The following is a 16,769-nucleotide window of genomic DNA, read 5'->3' on the forward strand; positions in this document are numbered from 1 at the left end:
GTGACGGGTAGTAAGTGGGTGACAGAGAGAGAGAGAGACTGAGGGTGACGGGTAGTAAGTGGCTGACAGAGAGAGAGACTGAGGGTGACAGGGAGTAAGTGGGTGACAGAGAGAGAGAGAGACTGAGGGTGACGGGGAGTAAGTGGGTGACAGAGAGAGAGAGACAGAGGGTGACGGGGAGTAAGTGGGTGACTGAGTGTGGAGTGGATGACAGAGGTGGCAGCAGCAGTCTCCTTACTTCCACCTCTGTCCTGACCTTTCTGCTCTCTCGAAGTTCAACCACACTTGCTCCACACCTAGCCCATACAGCACTGCGACTCTGCTCCTCACAGCACCCCCTCCCCAGCCCTCAGCAGCAGCCGACCTCCGTCCACTCCTCACCTCAGCAGCAGCAGCAGTCTCTTAACCTCCACCTCTTGGCCCTTCTCCCTGCACACAGCAGCACCGCTACTCCCCAATCCCAGACTAATGAAAGCAGGTCAGTGCTCACCTCGTGGCCTGCTGGGCATCCGGACCGCGGCAACGGCGTTGTTGTGGTCATAGTGGCTGACCTGGCCGGAAGTCCCTGCAGCGGAGCTGCGCTGTCTCTCAACAGCACTGGGTCCACCTCCTCCGGGTGCTGACGGCTGGGCTGAGCTGTCACGCATCCGCGTTGTGGCTGCTGAGCTCCTCTGCACTGCACTGCAGAGGTGCTCAGATCAAGCTTAGCCCAGCAAGAAGAATGCTGGAGGCAGAACTGCTGAAAGCGGAGCCTAGCGAACTGAACCTGTCCGCGGTATAAAAAAAAAAATCTCTAAACGACAGGGGGGGCACGTGCCTTGGTGCCCCCCCCCCCCCCCCCCCCCTGTATCCGCCACTGTTCAGTACATTTTATAACCTGTAGTTGGCACTATTGCTGTGGTTGTGCAGATTAAGTTAGGCCTATGTACTTTCTTCTCCATAGATTGCAGCATCCCAGGTACTGTGACATAAAGAATATTGTAAGGAATGTTTATAATCGAGGGTGTGTTTAAAAGCAGATTAGGATTTCCTACCGGTCAAATTCTGCATTCACAATGGCTTGTGACGAATACCATAAATGGAAGGGAAGCGTCTAATTATTCTTTCCCTCTCCCCACAAGGTGTCGTGTTGGGTCGAAATGGGGGTGCGCTGCCTGCCATGCTGTGGCCCTTCCGCCTGTGTCTTGGTGGTACAGTGGGCTCTGGAAACCAGCCATTCCCGTGGATTCACATAGAAGATCTGTGCAGGCTCTTGGTTCAAACGGTTGAGCAGGAAGACGGTGATGGGGGCATCCTGAATGCAGTCTCTCCCTCTTCAATCACAGACACCAATGCTGACTTCACTCGCGCTTTAAGTAGATCATTGGGTCGTCCTGCCCTGCTGTTCACACCCGCCTTTGCTGTGAAGCTGCTGCTGGGAAATGACAGAGCTTCAATGCTGCTAGAGGGTCAGAAAGTATCCCCACAGAGGACCTTACAGAGTGGCTTCAGCTTTCTGTATCCTGACCTGGACTCTGCCCTCACTCAGCTTTTGAACTCAAATCAATGAAGTATGTACTTTGAGTGAGGGATCTTAACTGTGTGATGAGCTACCTCACATTCTCCATATATTTCTGATACAAAATATAATTATTAAAGTGAAATGGGTAGCTGAGTCGGATCATGATATGCTCTTATACTGTGGTGCTATGTATCAGAGGGGTCTATTCATGCAGAAGTGAGCCAGTGGAGAATTTGCCACAGCAACCAATCAGCTGCTATAATTTTATAGAATGCATTTTATAAATGTTACCTCAACACTGGTTGTCATGGGCAACTTCTCCACTGGCTCACTTCTCCACTCTTTTCACTGCTTCATGAATAGACCCCAGAGTGTCAGTGTAACTTATGTATGAGTTCCTATTTCTACCTTGCAGGAGGACCTATGAATGGTTTTAACATCAATGTATTAATTACAATATACAATGAATAGTAAACTGCACTTCATGGCAAGGACCTTAAATTGTGTTAAGCTGGGGGCGCCTTGTGCGGCTCTTGGTTACCTTTTGCTTTAAATGAAATTGAACTTGTAAACTGACACGTATATTGTCTTCATAGGGTGGATCTTGTATTATGTACCACCTGCCATGTTTTGATCTATATATAAAAGGCAAAAAAGGAGATTGACTCATCACAAAATCTCTTAAACCACAAGGCCTACAATCTTGAAACTTGGCAGGTACCTCTCCTTAGGTCCCAGGTGCTTGCTAAGAACCGGTTTTACGAATGTCACTGTCCATCCATGGAAATCGTCAAAAAATAGGATTTTAATACCTACCGGTAAATCCTTTTCTCTTAGTCCGTAGAGGATGCTGGGGACTCCAAAAGTATATGCGGGATCCGCAGGAGACATGGGCACTTTAAGACTTTAAATGGGCGTGAACTGGCTCCTCCCTCTATGCCCCTCCTCCAGACCTCAGTTATAGGAACTGTGCCCAGAGGAGACGGACATTTCGAGGAAAAGGATTTTGTTAAACTAAGGGTGAGATACATACCAGCTCACACCACAACACACCGTACAACATGGCATTTCACTAAAATCAGTTAACAGCGTGAACCAACGAGATCAGCAACAGGCTGACCGTTTACCAAAACACAACCTTTGTGTAACATAAGCAATAACTATATACAATTACTGCAGATAGAGTCCGCACTGGGACGGGCGCCCAGCATCCTCTACGGACTAAGATAAAAGGATTTACCGGCAGGTATTAAAATCCTATTTTCTCATACGTCCTAGAGGATGCTGGGGACTCCAAAAGGACCCTGGGGTTTATACCAAAGCTCCAAACCGGGCGGGAGAGTGCGGATGACTCTGCAGCACCGATTGAGCAAACAGGAGGTCCTCATCAGCCAGGGTATCAAACTTGTAGAAATTTGCAAAAGTGTTTGACCCCGACCAAGTAGCTGCTCGGCAAAGCTGTAAAGCCGAGACACCTCGGGCAGCCGCCCAAGACGAGCCCACCTTCCTAGTGGAATGGGCTTTCACCGATTTCGGTAACGGCAAACCAGCCGTAGAATGAGCCTGCTGAATCGTATTACAGATCCAGCGTGCAATAGTCTGCTTAGAAGCAGGAGCGCCAACCTTGTTGGCCGCATACAGGACAAACAGCGCCTCTGTCTTCCTAACCCGAGCCGTTCTGGCTACATAAATTTTCAAAGCTCTGACCACATCAAGAGACTTGGAATCGGCCAAGGCTTCAGTAGCCACAGGCACCACAATAGGTTGGTTCATGTGAAACGAAGAAACCACCTTTGGTAGAAATTGTTGACGAGTTCTCAACTCTGCTCTATCCTCATGGAAAATCAGATTGGGGCTTTTGTGAGACAAAGCCGCCAATTCGGACACCCGCCTTGCGGACGCCAAGGTCAACAGCATGACCACCTTCCAAGTGAGAAATTTCAACTCTACCTTTTCCAAAGGTTCAAACCAATATGACGTAAGGAACTGTAACACCACAATAAGGCCCCACGGTGCCACAGGGGGCACAAACGGAGGTTGGATGTGTAGCACGCCTTTCACGAAAGTCTGCACTTCTGGAAGTGAGGCTAATTCCCTTTGAAAGAAAATTGATAAGGCCGACACCTGCATTTTAATGGAGCCTAACTTCAGGCACGCATCCACACCTGCTTACAAAAAGTGGAGAAAACGCCCCAGCTGTAATTCTTCTGTAGGAGCCTTCTTGGATTCACACCAAGACACACATTTTCTCCAAATACGGTGATAATGCTTCGCCGTTACCTCCTTTCTAGCTTTGAGTAGAGTGGGGATGACTTCCCCGGGAATACCCTTCCTAGTTAGGATTTGGTGTTCAACCGCCATGCCGTCAAACGCAACCGCGGTAAGTCCTGGAACACACACGGCCCTTGCTGTAACAGATCCTCTCTGAGAGGAAGAGGCCAGGGATCTCGTGTGAGTAATTCCTGAAGATCCGGATACCAGGCCCTCCATGGCTAATCTGGAACGAGTATCGTCCGAACCCTTGTTCTTCTTATGATCCTTAATACCTTTGGGATGAGTGGAAGCGGAGGGAACACATAGACCGACTGAAACACCCACGGTGTCACCAGTGCGTCCACTGCTATTGCTTGAGGGTCCCTCGACCTGGAACAATATGTCCGAAGCTTCTTGTTGAGGCGAGACGCCATCATGTCTATTTGAGGAAGTCCCCAACGACTTGTCACTTCTGCAAAGACCTCTTGATGAAGACCCCACTCTCCTGGATGGAGATCGTGTCTGCTGAGGAAGTCTGCTTCCCAGTTGTCCACTCCTAGAATGAAGACCGCTGACAGAGCGCTTGCATGTTTTTCCGCCCAGCGAAGAATCTTGGTGGCCTCCGCCATCGCCGCTCTGCTCTTCGTTCCGCCCTGGCGGTTTACGTGCGCCACGGCTGTGATGTTGTCCGACTGAATCAGGACGGGCAGGTCGCTAAGATGTTCCGCCTACCGCAGGCTGTTGTAGATGGCCCTTTACTCCAGCACGTTTATGTGCAGACAAGCTTCCTGGCTTGACCATTTTCCTGGGAAATTTTGTCCCTGTGTGACTGCTCCCCAACCTCGGAGACTCGCGTCCGTGGTCACCAGAATCCAGTCTTGGATTCCGAACCTGCGACCCTCAAGAAGGTGAGAACTTTGGAGCCACCACAGGAGAGAAACCCTGGCCCTGGGGGGCAGGCTTATCTTCCGGTGCATCTGCAGATGGGACCCAGACCACTTGTCCAGCAGGTACCACTGAAACATTCTTGCATGGAACCTGCCAAACGGAATGGCCTCGTAGGCCGCCACCATTTTTCCCAGCACTCGAGTGCAGTAATGAATCGACACTCTTGACGGTTTCAGAAGTTCCTTGACCATGTTCTGGATTTCCTGAGCTTTTTCCAATGGGAGGAAGATCCTCTGCAGGTCGGTGTCCAGAATCATGCCCAAAAACGAAAGCCGAGTTGTCGGAATCAACTGCGACTTTTGTAAATTTAGGAGCCAGCCATGCTGTTGCAGCACCTGTAGAGAGAGCGCAAGGCTTTTCAGTAACTGCTCCTGTGATCTCGCCTTTATCAGGAGATCGTCCAAGTACGGGATAATTGTGACCCCTTGCTTGCGCAGGAGCACCATCATTTCCATTACCTTGGTAGAAAATCCTCGGGGCCGTGGAAAGACCAAACGGCAACGTCTGAAATTGGTAGTGACAATCCTGAACAGCGAACCTCAGGTACGTCTGATGAGGAGGATATATGGGGACATGTAGGTACGCATCCTTTATGTCGACCGACACCATAAAATCCCCCCCTTCCAGACTGGAGATCACTGCTCGGAGAGATTCCATCTTGAATTTGAATTTTTATTAAATAAAGGTTAAGGGATTTTAAGTTCAGAATCGGCCTGACCGAGCCATCCGACTTCGGGACTACAAACAGGGTTGAATAAAACCCGTCTCCCTGTTGTGGCGGGGGTTCCGTGACAATGACTTGCTGTTGACGCAGCTTTTGTATTGCAGCACATACTACCTCTCTCTCTGGAAGAGAAACTGGTAAGGCCGATTTGAAAAATCGGGGCGGAGGCACGTCTTGGAATTCCAGCTTGTATCCTTGGGTCACAATATCCAGCACCCAAGGATCTAGGTCCGAGCGAACCCAGACCTGACTGAAGAGTTGAAGACGTGCCCCCACCGGTGCGGACTCCCGCAGCGGAGCCCCAGCATCATGGGGTTGACTTGGTTGAAGCCGGGGAGGACTTCTGTTCCTGGGAGCTTGCCCCAGCCGGGGATCTTTTACCTCTTCCCTTACCTCTGGCCGCGAGGAAGGAAGAATCGCATCCTTCCTGAACTTATGGCACCGAAAGGACTGCATCTGGTATTGAGGTGTTTTCTTTTGCTGTGGAGGGACAAAGGCAAAAAGGAAGACTTACCCGTGGTAGCTGTGGAAACCAGGTTCGCGAGGCCCTCACCAAACAAAACTTCACCTTTGTAAGGCAGAGCCTCCATAGCCTTCTTAGAGTCAGCATCACCATTCCATTGATGAGTCCACAACGCCCTCCTAGCTGAGATTGCCATGGCATTGGCCCTTAATCCCAAGAGGCCAATATCGCCCGCAGCCTCCCTTAGATAAACCGCTGCGTCCCTGATGTGACCCAGGGTCAAAACTACGCTGTCCCTATCCAGGGTTGTCTATGTCAGATAACAAGTTATCTGCCCACTTTTCAATAGCGCTACTCACCCATGCCGGTAGTAACAGAATAGATTTTAAGGTAGTTTCCTGTTTACGATCCGCAGGATCCTTAAGGGCTGCAGTGTCGGGAGACGGTAGCGCCACCTTCTTGGACAAACGCGCCAGGGCTTTGTCCACTGTGGGTGGTGATTCTCACCGTAATCTATCCGGCGAGGGGAAAGGATACGCCATAGCAATTCTCCTGGGAATCTGCAGTCTCTTGTCAGGAGACTCCCAAGTCTTTACAAAAAGAGCGTTCAATTCATGAGAGGGAGGAAACATTAACTCAGGTTTCTTTCCCTTAAACATACAGACCCTTGTGTCAGGGACAGTGGGGTCTTCTGTGATATGCAACACATCTTTAATAGCCACAATCATGTACTGAATACTCTTAGTCACTTTAGGATGTAACTTGGCATCATTATAGTCGACACTGGAGTCGGAATCCGTGTCTGTATCTGTGTCTGCTACCTGGGTAAATGGACGTTTCTGAGACTCTGAGGGGGCCTGAGACTGTGATAAAACATCACCCATGGATTGTCTCGATGCTTGGTTCTGAGACTCAGAATTGTCTAACCTCTTATGCAATAAAGACACACTTGCATTTAAAACTTTCCACATATCTACCTAATCAGCAGTTGGCGGTGCCGACGGAGTCACTCCCACATTCTGTTCAGCTCCCTCACCAGCCTCCTCCTGGAAAAAGCATTCAATTTCAGACATGTCGACATACACGTACTGACACCCCCAAACACACTGGGCTATAGGGGACAGACCTACAGTAAGGTCCTTCAGAGAGACAGAAAGGGAGTTTGCCAGCTTATACCCAGCGCCCCACCGGTCTGAAGGAATTAACCAATGCCCCAGACCAGTAAGCGTTTTTTATATATAGTAATCAACACCAAATTGCTGTGCCCCCCCCCCCCCCCTCGTTTTGTGCACCCTGTTACTTGTGGTAGCAGTGAAGGGCCAGGAGCAGCGTCTCTGCAGCTGTGCTGTGGAGAAAATGGCGCTGGTTTGAGCTGAGGAGGAAGCCCCGCCCCTATATGGCGCGCTTCGGTCCCGCGTTTTTTCTATACTGGCGGGGGTCCCTATACATTGCCTAGGCAATGTATATACATATAGCCAGGTTAAATATGAGGTTTTATTGCTGCCCAGGGCGCCCCCCATGCGCCCTGCACCCATGTAGTGCCGCTTGTGTAAGGGAGCAATGGCGCGCAGCGCGACCGCTGCGTGGTACCTCCGGAAGATCTGAAGTCTTCTGCCGCCTTTGAAGTCTTCTTTGCTTCTTTACTCACCTGGCTTCTCTCTTCAGGCTCTGTGAGGGGGACGGCGGCGCGGCTCCGGGAAAGAAACAGCTAGGCTCACCAAGTGATCAGACCCTCTGGAGCTAATGGTGTCCAGTAGCCTAAGAAGCAGAGCCTTTGAACTCACAGACGTAGGCCTGCTTCTCTCTCCTCAGTCCCACGAAGCAGGGAGCCTGTTGCCAGCAGTGCTCCATGAAAATAATAAACCTAACAAAAGTCTTTTCTAGAGAAACTCTGTAGAGCTCCCCTAGTGTGCAACCAGTCTCCTCTGGGCAAATAATCTAACTGAGGTCTGGAGGAGGGGCATAGAGGGAGGAGCCAGTTCACGCCCATTTAAAGTCTTAAAGTGCCCATGTCTCCTGTGGATCCCGTCTATACCCCATGGTCCTTTTGGAGTCCCCAGCATCCTCGAGGACGTATGAGAAATATGTATGTTCCAGCATAACTCCGGGGTGCCTGGACCAATTTACACCACACTTGGTACATAGGACTTACAATCTGCATCCAATTTACACTAAACTTGGAACACATATGACTTACAATCTGGGAACAAACACTGTGGGGGTAACACAGCAGCACAGACTATATCAGGACATGAATGATATGTCAGTGATGACAGGGCTGCATGTGGCAGTGACATGTGAGGAGGGGAATGGAGGTAGCAGGAAGCGACACACTGAAAATTATATAGTGTGAGGAGCAGGGTCCCCAAGAGCACAGAGCATATTAGGAGATGCAGGACAGGGCTGCATGTGACAGGGGCAGTGACATGATGTGAGGAGGGGAATGGAGGTAGCACATGCCCACACACTGAGAGTTCTATAGTGGAAGTAGCAGGGTCCCCCAGCAGCACAGAGTATATCAGGAGATGCATAATGTGCTCCGCTATATAAGAAACTAAATAAATCGATCATTTCACAGGGGCACTGACATGATGTGATGTGAGCAAGATATGGCTACAGTGGGGATTGAAAGTTTTGGCACCCCAGGCAAAACTTCATTTTAATGTGCAAAAAGAAGCCAAGGAAAGATGGAAAAATCTCCAAAAGGCATCAAATTACAGATTAGACATTCTTATAACATGTCAAAAAAGTTTGATTTTATTTCCATCATTTACACTTTCAAAAGAACAGAAAACAAAAAATGGCGTCTGCAAAAGTTTGGGCACCCTGCAGAGTTAATACCTTGTACTGCCCCCTTTGGCAAGTAACACAGCTTGTAAACGCTTTTTGTAGCCAGCCAAGAGTCTTTCAATTCTTGTTTGAGGTATCTTCGCCCATTCTTCCTTACAAAAGTCTTCCAGTTCTTTGAGATTCCTGGGCTGTCTGTGACGCACTGCTCTTTTAAGGTCTATCCATAGATTTTCAATTATGTTGAGGTCAGGAGATTGTGAAGTCCATGGTAAAACCTTCAGTTTACGCCTCTTGATGTAATCCACCGTGGATTTTGAGGTGTGTTTAGGATCATTATCCATTTGTAGAAGCCAGCCTCTCTTTAACTTCAGCTTTTTCACAGATGGCATCAAGTTAGCGTCCAAAATTTGCTGGAATCTTATTGAATTCATTTTTCCTTCTACTCGTGAAATGCTCCCTGTGCCACTGGCTGCAATACAACCCCAAAGCATGATTGATCCACCCTCATGCTTAACAGTTGGACAGAGGTTCTTTTACATTCTGTGCCCTTCCTTCTCCAAACGTACCTTTGCTCATTGCGGCCAAAGAGTTCTATTTTAACCTCATCGGTCCACAGAACTTTATTCCAAAATGCATCAGGCTTGTCTATATGTTCATTTGCAAACTTCAAACGCTGATTTTTGTGGTGAGGACGTAGAAGAGGTTTTCTTCTGATGACTCTTCCATTAAGACCATATTTGTCCAAGTATCTCTTTACAGTGGAATAGTGTACCACAACTCCATTGTCTGCCAGATCTTCCTGGAGGGATCGTGCAGTCAAACGTGGATTTTGACTTTCTTTTCTCACAATCTTGCGAGCTGTTCTGTCTGATATTTTTCTTGGTCTTCCAGATCTTGCTTTAACTTCCACTGTTCCTGATGACTGCCATTTCTTAATTACATTCCGAACAGAGGATATGGGCATCTGATAACGCTTTGCTATCTTCTTATTGCCTTCTCCTGCTTTATGAGCGTCAACTATTCTAAGTTTCAGTGTTCTACACAACTGCTTAGAGGAACCCATGGTGCTGATTGTTGGAGCAAGGTCAGATGAGTCTGGGCTTTTAAAACCTCTGAGATTGACATCACCTGGTCTTTCCAGACGATGATTGAGAACAATTCATGACACTGCCAGGTCTCAGCTGTCCAAAGGGGGCAGTACAAGGTATTAACTCTGCAGGGTGCCCAAACTTTTGCAGACGCCATTTTTTGTTTTCTGTTCTTTTGAAAGTGTAAATGATGGAAATAAAATCAAACTTTTTTTGACATGTTATAAGAATGTCTGTCTAATCTGTAATTTGATGCCTTTTGGAGATTTTTCCATCTTTCCTTGGCTTCTTTTTGTACATTAAAATGATTTTTTTGCCTGGGGTGTCCAAACTTTCAATCCCCACTGTATATACTAGATCTCCAACCAACGTAAATTAACGAACAACTATAACTCTAATTTACCATCCTCATCCCGTAGCGAAGCACGGGTACACAGCTAGTAATGTTATACAAGTGCAATTATTATAAAATTTTTTAGATATTAATGCTGATTTTTCTTGGGAGTGCTTGTTGTCTTTATCCACTTACAGAAATTGGCCCTTGTTGCATTAGGAGAGATTCCTCATTCATAAAACGAAGCAGACCAAACACATTTGGAAAGAAATGGATAGATATGCTATGGACCTGCCATCCTAAAATAGAACCTCATTGATGTTGTTTTTAATACATTAAAGAAGTTGTTTTTGCTGTGGTGTTCAAACCATGAGCAAAACCTGCAAATTCTCAAATCCAGAGATAGGTGGCTATTTATCATTGGTAGGAGTGGCGGCCATGAAAATAAGAATTTACTTACCGATAATTCTATTTCTCATAGTCCGTAGTGGATGCTGGGAACTCCGTAAGGACCATGGGGAATAGCGGCTCCGCAGGAGACTGGGCACAAAAAGTAAAAGCTTTAGACTAGCTGGTGTGCACTGGCTCCTCCCCCTATGACCCTCCTCCAAGCCTCAGTTAAGATACTGTGCCCGGACGAGCGTACATAATAAGGAAGGATCTTGAATCCCGTGAAGACTCATACCAGCCACACCAATCACACCGTACAACTCGTGATCTGAACCCAGTTAACAGTATGATAACCGTAGGAGCCTCTGAAAAGATGGCTTCCAACAATAAACAACCCGATTTGTTTGTAACAATAACTATATACAAGTATTGCAGACAATCCGCACTTGGGATGGGCGCCCAGCATCCACTACAAACTATGAGAAATAGAATTATCGGTAAGTAAATTCTTATTTTCTCTGACGTCCTAGTGGATGCTGGGAACTCCGTAAGGACCATCGGGATTATACCAAAGCTCCCAAACGGGCAGGAGAGTGCGGATGACTCTGCAGCACCGAATGAGAGAACTCCAGGTCTTTCTCAGCCAGGGTATCAAATTTGTAGAATTTAGCAAACGTGTTTGCCCCTGACCAAGTAGCTGCTCGGCAAAGTTGTAAAGCCGAGACCCCTCGGGCAGCCGCCCAAGATGAGCCCACCTTCCTTGTGGAATGGGCTTTTACAGATTTTGGCTGTGGCAGGCCTGCCACAGAATGTGCAAGTTGAATTGTACTACAAATCCAACGAGCAATCGTCTGCTTAGAAGCAGGAGCACCCAGCTTGTTGGGTGCATACAGTATAAACAGCGAGTCAGATTTTCTGACTCCAGCCGTCCTGGAAACATATATTTTCAGGGCCCTGACTACGTCCAGCAACTTGGAGTCCTCCAAGTCCCTAGTAGCCACAGGTACCACAATAGGTTGATTCATGTGAAACGCTGAAACCACCTTAGGGAGAAATTGAGGACGAGTCCTCAATTCCGCCCTATCCGAATGAAATATCAGGTAAGGGCTTTTATAGGATAAAGCCGCCAATTCTGATACGCGCCTGGCTGAAGCCAGGGCCAACAGCATTACCACTTTCCATGTGAGATATTTCAAATCCACTGTGGCAAGTGGTTCAAACCAATGTGATTTTAGGAACCCTAAAACTACATTGAGATCCCAAGGTGCCACTGGAGGCACAAAAGGAGGCTGTATATGCAGTACCCCTTTGACAAACGTCTGAACTTCAGGCACTGAAGCCAGTTCTTTCTGGAAGAAGATCGACAGGGCCGAAATTTGAACCTTAATGGATCCTAATTTTAGGCCCATAGACAATCCTGCTTGCAGGAAATGTAGGAAACGACCCAGTTGAAATTCCTCCGTTGGGGCCTTCTTGGCCTCACACCACGCAACATATTTTCGCCAAATGCGATGATAATGTTTTGCAGTTACATCCTTCCTGGCCTTGATCAGGGTAGGGATGACTTCATCTGGAATGCCTTTTTCCTTCAGGATCCGGCGTTCAACCGCCATGCCGTCAAACGCAGCCGCGGTAAGTCTTGGAACAGACAAGGTCCCTGCTGGAGCAGGTCCTTCCTTAGAGGTAGAGGCCACGGGTCCTCCGTGAACATCTCTTGCAGCTCCGGGTACCAAGTTCTTCTTGGCCAATCCGGAGCCACGAGTATCATTCTTACTCCTCTCCTTCTTATGATTCTCAGTACTTTTGGTATGAGAGGAAGAGGAGGGAACACATATACCGACTGGAACACCCACGGAGTTACCAGAGCGTCCACCGCTATTGCCTGAGGGTCCCTTGACCTGGCGCAATTGCTGAGGAAGTCTGCTTCCCAGTTGTCCACTCCCGGAATGAACACTGCTGACAGTGCTATCACATGATTTTCCGCCCAGCGGAGAATCCTTGCAGCTTCTGCCATTGCCCTCCTGCTTCTTGTGCCGCCCTGTCTGTTTACGTGGGCGACAGCCGTGATGTTGTCCGACTGGATCAATACCGGTTGACCCTGAAGCAGAGGCCTTGCTTGACTTAGGGCATTGTAAATGGCCCTTAGCTCTAGGATATTTATGTGAAGAGACGTTTCCCTGCTTGACCACAAGCCCTGGAAATTTCTTCCCTGTGTGACTGCTCCCCAGCCTCTCAGGCTGGCATCCGTGGTTACCAGCATCCAATCCTGAATGCCGAATCTGCGGCCCTCTAGAAGATGAGCCTTCTGTAACCACCACAGGAGAGATACCCTTGTCCTTGGAGATAGGGTTATCCGCTGATGCATCTGAAGATGCGATCCGGACCATTTGTCCAGCAGATCCCACTGAAAAGTTCTTGCGTGGAATCTTCCGAATGGAATCGCTTCGTAAGAAGCCACCATTTTTCCCAGGACTCTCGTGCACTGATGCACTGACACTTGTCCTGGTTTTAGGAGGTTCCTGACTAGCTCGGATAACTCCCTGGCCTTCTCCTCCGGGAGAAACACCTTTTTTCTGGACTGTGTCCAGAATCATCCCTAGGAACAGTAGACGTGTTGTTGGAATCAGCTGTGATTTTGGGATATTTAGAATCCACCCGTGCTGACGTAGCACTACCTGAGATAGTGCTACTCCGACCTCTAACTGTTCCCTGGACCTTGCCCTTATCAGGAGATCGTCCAAGTAAGGGATAATTAATACGCCTTTTCTTCGAAGAAGAATCATCATTTCGGCCATTACCTTGGTAAAGACCCGTGGTGCCGTGGACAATCCAAACGGCAGCGTCTGAAACTGATAATGACAGTTTTGTATCACAAACCTGAGGTACCCTTGGTGAGAAGGGTAGATTGGGACATGGAGATAAGCATCCTTGATGTCTAGAGATACCATATAGTCCCCTTCTTCCAGGTTCGCTATCACTGCTCTGAGTGACTCCATCTTGAATTTGAACCTTTTTATGTAAGTGTTCAAAGATTTTAGCTTTAAAATTGGTCTCACCGAGCCGTCCGGCTTCGGTACCACAAACAGCGTGGAATAATACCCCTTTCCCTGTTGTAGGAGGGGTACCTTGATTATCACCTGCTGGGAATACAGCTTGTGAATAGCTTCCAATACTGCCTCCCTGTCGGAGGGAGACGTTGGTAGAGCAGACTTCAGGAACCGGCGAGGGGGAGACGTCTCGAATTCCAATTTGTACCCCTGTGATACTACCTGCAGGATCCAGGGGTCCACTTGCGAGTGAGCCCACTGCGCGCTGAAATTCTTGAGACGGCCCCCCACCGTGCCCGAGTCTGCTTGCAGAGCCCCAGCGTCATGCTGAGGACTTGGCAGAAGCGGGGTAGGGCTTCTGCTCCTGGGAAGAGGCTGCATGGTGCAGTCTTTTTCCCCTTCCTCTGCCCCGGGGCAGGAACAAACGGCCTTTTTCCCTCTTGCCCTTATAGGGACGAAAGGACTGGGTTTGAAAAGACGGTGTCTTTTTCTGCTGAGAGGTGACCTGGGGTAAAAAGGTGGATTTTCCAGCCGTTGCTGTGGCCACCAGGTCCGATAGACCGACCCCAAATAACTCCTCCCCTTTATACGGCAATACTTCCATATGTCGTTTGGAATCCGCATCACCTGACCACTGTCGCGTCCATAACGTTCTTCTGGCAGAAATGGACATCGCACTTACTCTAGATGCCAGGGTGCAAATATCCCTCTGTGCATCTCGCATATATAGTAATGCATCCTTTAAGTGCTCTATAGTTAATAATATACTGTCCCTATCCAGGGTATCAATATTTTCAGTCAGGGAATCCGACCAAGCCACTCCAGCGCTGCACATCCAGGCTGAGGCGATCGCTGGTCGCAGTATAACACCGGTATGTGTGTATATACCTTTTAAGATATTTTCCAGCCTTCTATCAGCTGGTTCCTTGAGAGCGGCCGTATCAGGAGACGGTAACGCCACTTGTTTTGATAAGCGTGTGAGCGCCTTATCTACCCTAGGGGGTGTTTCCCAACGTGCCCTAACCTCTGGCGGGAAAGGGTATAGTGCCAATAATTTATTAGAAATCAGCAGTTTTTTATCGGGGGAAACCCACGCTTTATCACACACCTCATTTAATTCATCTGACTCAGGAAAAACCACTGGTAGTTTTTTCACACCCCACATAATACCCTTTTTTGTGGTACTTGTAGTGTCAGAAATGTTCAATGCCTCCTTCATTGCCGTGATCATGTAACGTGTGGCCCTACTGGACATTACGTTTGTCTCGTCACTGTCGACACTGGATTCAGTATCCGTGTCAGGGTCTGTGTCGACCATCTGAGGTAACGGGCGTTTTAGCGCCCCTGACGGTGTCTGAGACGCCTGAACAGGCACTAATTGATTTGTCGGCTGTCTCATGTCGTCAACAGTTTTTTGCAAAGTGCTGACATTGTCACGTAATTCTTTAATTACTACCATCCAGTCAGGTGTCGACTCCCTAGGGGGTGACATCACTAACACAGGCAATTGCTCTGCTTCCACATCATTTTCCTCCTCATACATGTCGACACAATCGTACCGACACCCAGCACACACACAGGGAATGCTCTGATAGAGGACAGGACCCCACTAGCCCTTTGGGGAGACAGAGGGAGAGTTTGCCAGCACACACCAGAGCGCTATATATATACAGGGATAACCTTATATAAGTGTTACTCCCTGTTATAGCTGCTGTATTTATATATTAGCTGCCAATAGTGCCCCCCTCTCTGTTTTACCCTGTTTCTGTAGTGCAGGACTGCAGGGGAGAGTCAGGGAGCCGTCCTTCCAGCGGAGCTGTGAAAGAAAATGGCGCTTGTGTGCTGAGGAGAAAGGCTCCGCCCCCTTCACGGCGGCCTTTTCTCCCGCTTTTTTCAGGAAACTGGCAGGGGATAAATGCATCCATATAGCCCAGGAGCTATATGTGATGCATTTTTTTTAGCCATATAAGGTTTTTATTTCGTTTTTATTGCGTCTCAGGGCGCTCCCCCCCAGCGCCCTGCACCCTCAGTGACCGGAGTGTGAAGTGTGCTGAGAGCAATGGCGCACAGCTGCAGTGCTGTGCGCTACCTTATTTGAAGACAGGAACGTCTTCTGCCGCCGCTTTCTCCGGACCTCTTCGCTCTTCTGGCTCTGTAAGGGGGGCCGGCGGCGCGGCTCCGGGACCCATCCAGGCTGAACCTGTGATCGTCCCTCTGGAGCTAATGTCCAGTAGCCAAGAAGCCCAATCCACTCTGCAGTCAGGTGAGTTCGCTTCTTCTCCCCTTAGTCCCACGATGCAGTGAGCCTGTTGCCAGCAGGACTCACTGAAAATAAAAAACCTATTTAAACTTTTACTTCTAAGCAGCTCAGGAGAGCCACCTAGCTTGCACCCTTCTCGTTCGGGCACAAAAATCTAACTGAGGCTTGGAGGAGGGTCATAGGGGGAGGAGCCAGTGCACACCAGCTAGTCTAAAGCTTTTACTTTTTGTGCCCAGTCTCCTGCGGAGCCGCTATTCCCCATGGTCCTTACGGAGTTCCCAGCATCCACTAGGACGTCAGAGAAAATAGGATTTTAGTACCTACCGGTAAATCCTTTTCTCGTAGTCCATAAGGGATACTGGGGATCACTTAGTATGATGGGTTATAGATGGGGTCCAAAGGGGATGGTGCACTTTAAATTTCTTCCACTGGGTGTTCTGGCTCCTCCCCTCTATGCCCCCTCCTACAGTCAGGCTAGGTAAAACTGTGCCGAAGGAGAATGGACATTCTTGAGAGAAGAAACATAATAACAAGTGGTGAGATTCACACACCAGCACACCACAACATCAACTGACCAGCAACGGCTAGTAACAAAACAGCAACAGCTGAACAGGTAAACTTTTGTAGTAGAAAAACCTGCAGACAAGGCTACGCACTGAGGCGGGCGCCCAATATCCCTTAAGGACTACGAGAAAAGGATGTACCGGTAGGTACTAAAATCCTTGTTTTCTCTAGCATCCATAAGGGATACTGGGGATCACTTAGTATGATTGGGACATCCCAAAGCATCCAGAACGGACGGGAAAGTGCATAGATGTCTGCCCAAACTGGGTATCCTCTTTGGCCAGGGTATCAAACTTGTAGAACTTCACAAAGGTGTTCTTCCCTGACCAGGTAGCAGCTCGGCATAATTCCAAGGCCGAGACTCCACGGGCAGCCACCTAGGAAGACCCCACCGATCTAGTAGAGTA

General features: G+C 48.6%; 1 protein-coding gene across 2 annotated transcripts in view; it reads left to right on the plus strand.

The window, feature by feature from the left end:
* SDR39U1 (short chain dehydrogenase/reductase family 39U member 1) overlaps positions 1-2,160 on the plus strand; it is a 34,038-nt gene extending 31,878 nt beyond the window's left edge. For both annotated transcript variants that reach the window (XM_063913488.1, XM_063913487.1), the window contains exon 6: positions 1,122-2,160. In XM_063913488.1, coding sequence (XP_063769558.1) covers positions 1,122-1,549 — 428 coding nt within the window. In that variant the 3' untranslated portion in view covers positions 1,550-2,160. The remainder of the gene's footprint in view (positions 1-1,121) is intronic.
* Positions 2,161-16,769: the final 14,609 nt, after the last annotated feature.

The sequence above is a fragment of the Pseudophryne corroboree genome, chromosome 1, assembly GCF_028390025.1.
Source record: "Pseudophryne corroboree isolate aPseCor3 chromosome 1, aPseCor3.hap2, whole genome shotgun sequence".
NCBI lineage: Eukaryota > Metazoa > Chordata > Amphibia > Anura > Myobatrachidae > Pseudophryne > Pseudophryne corroboree.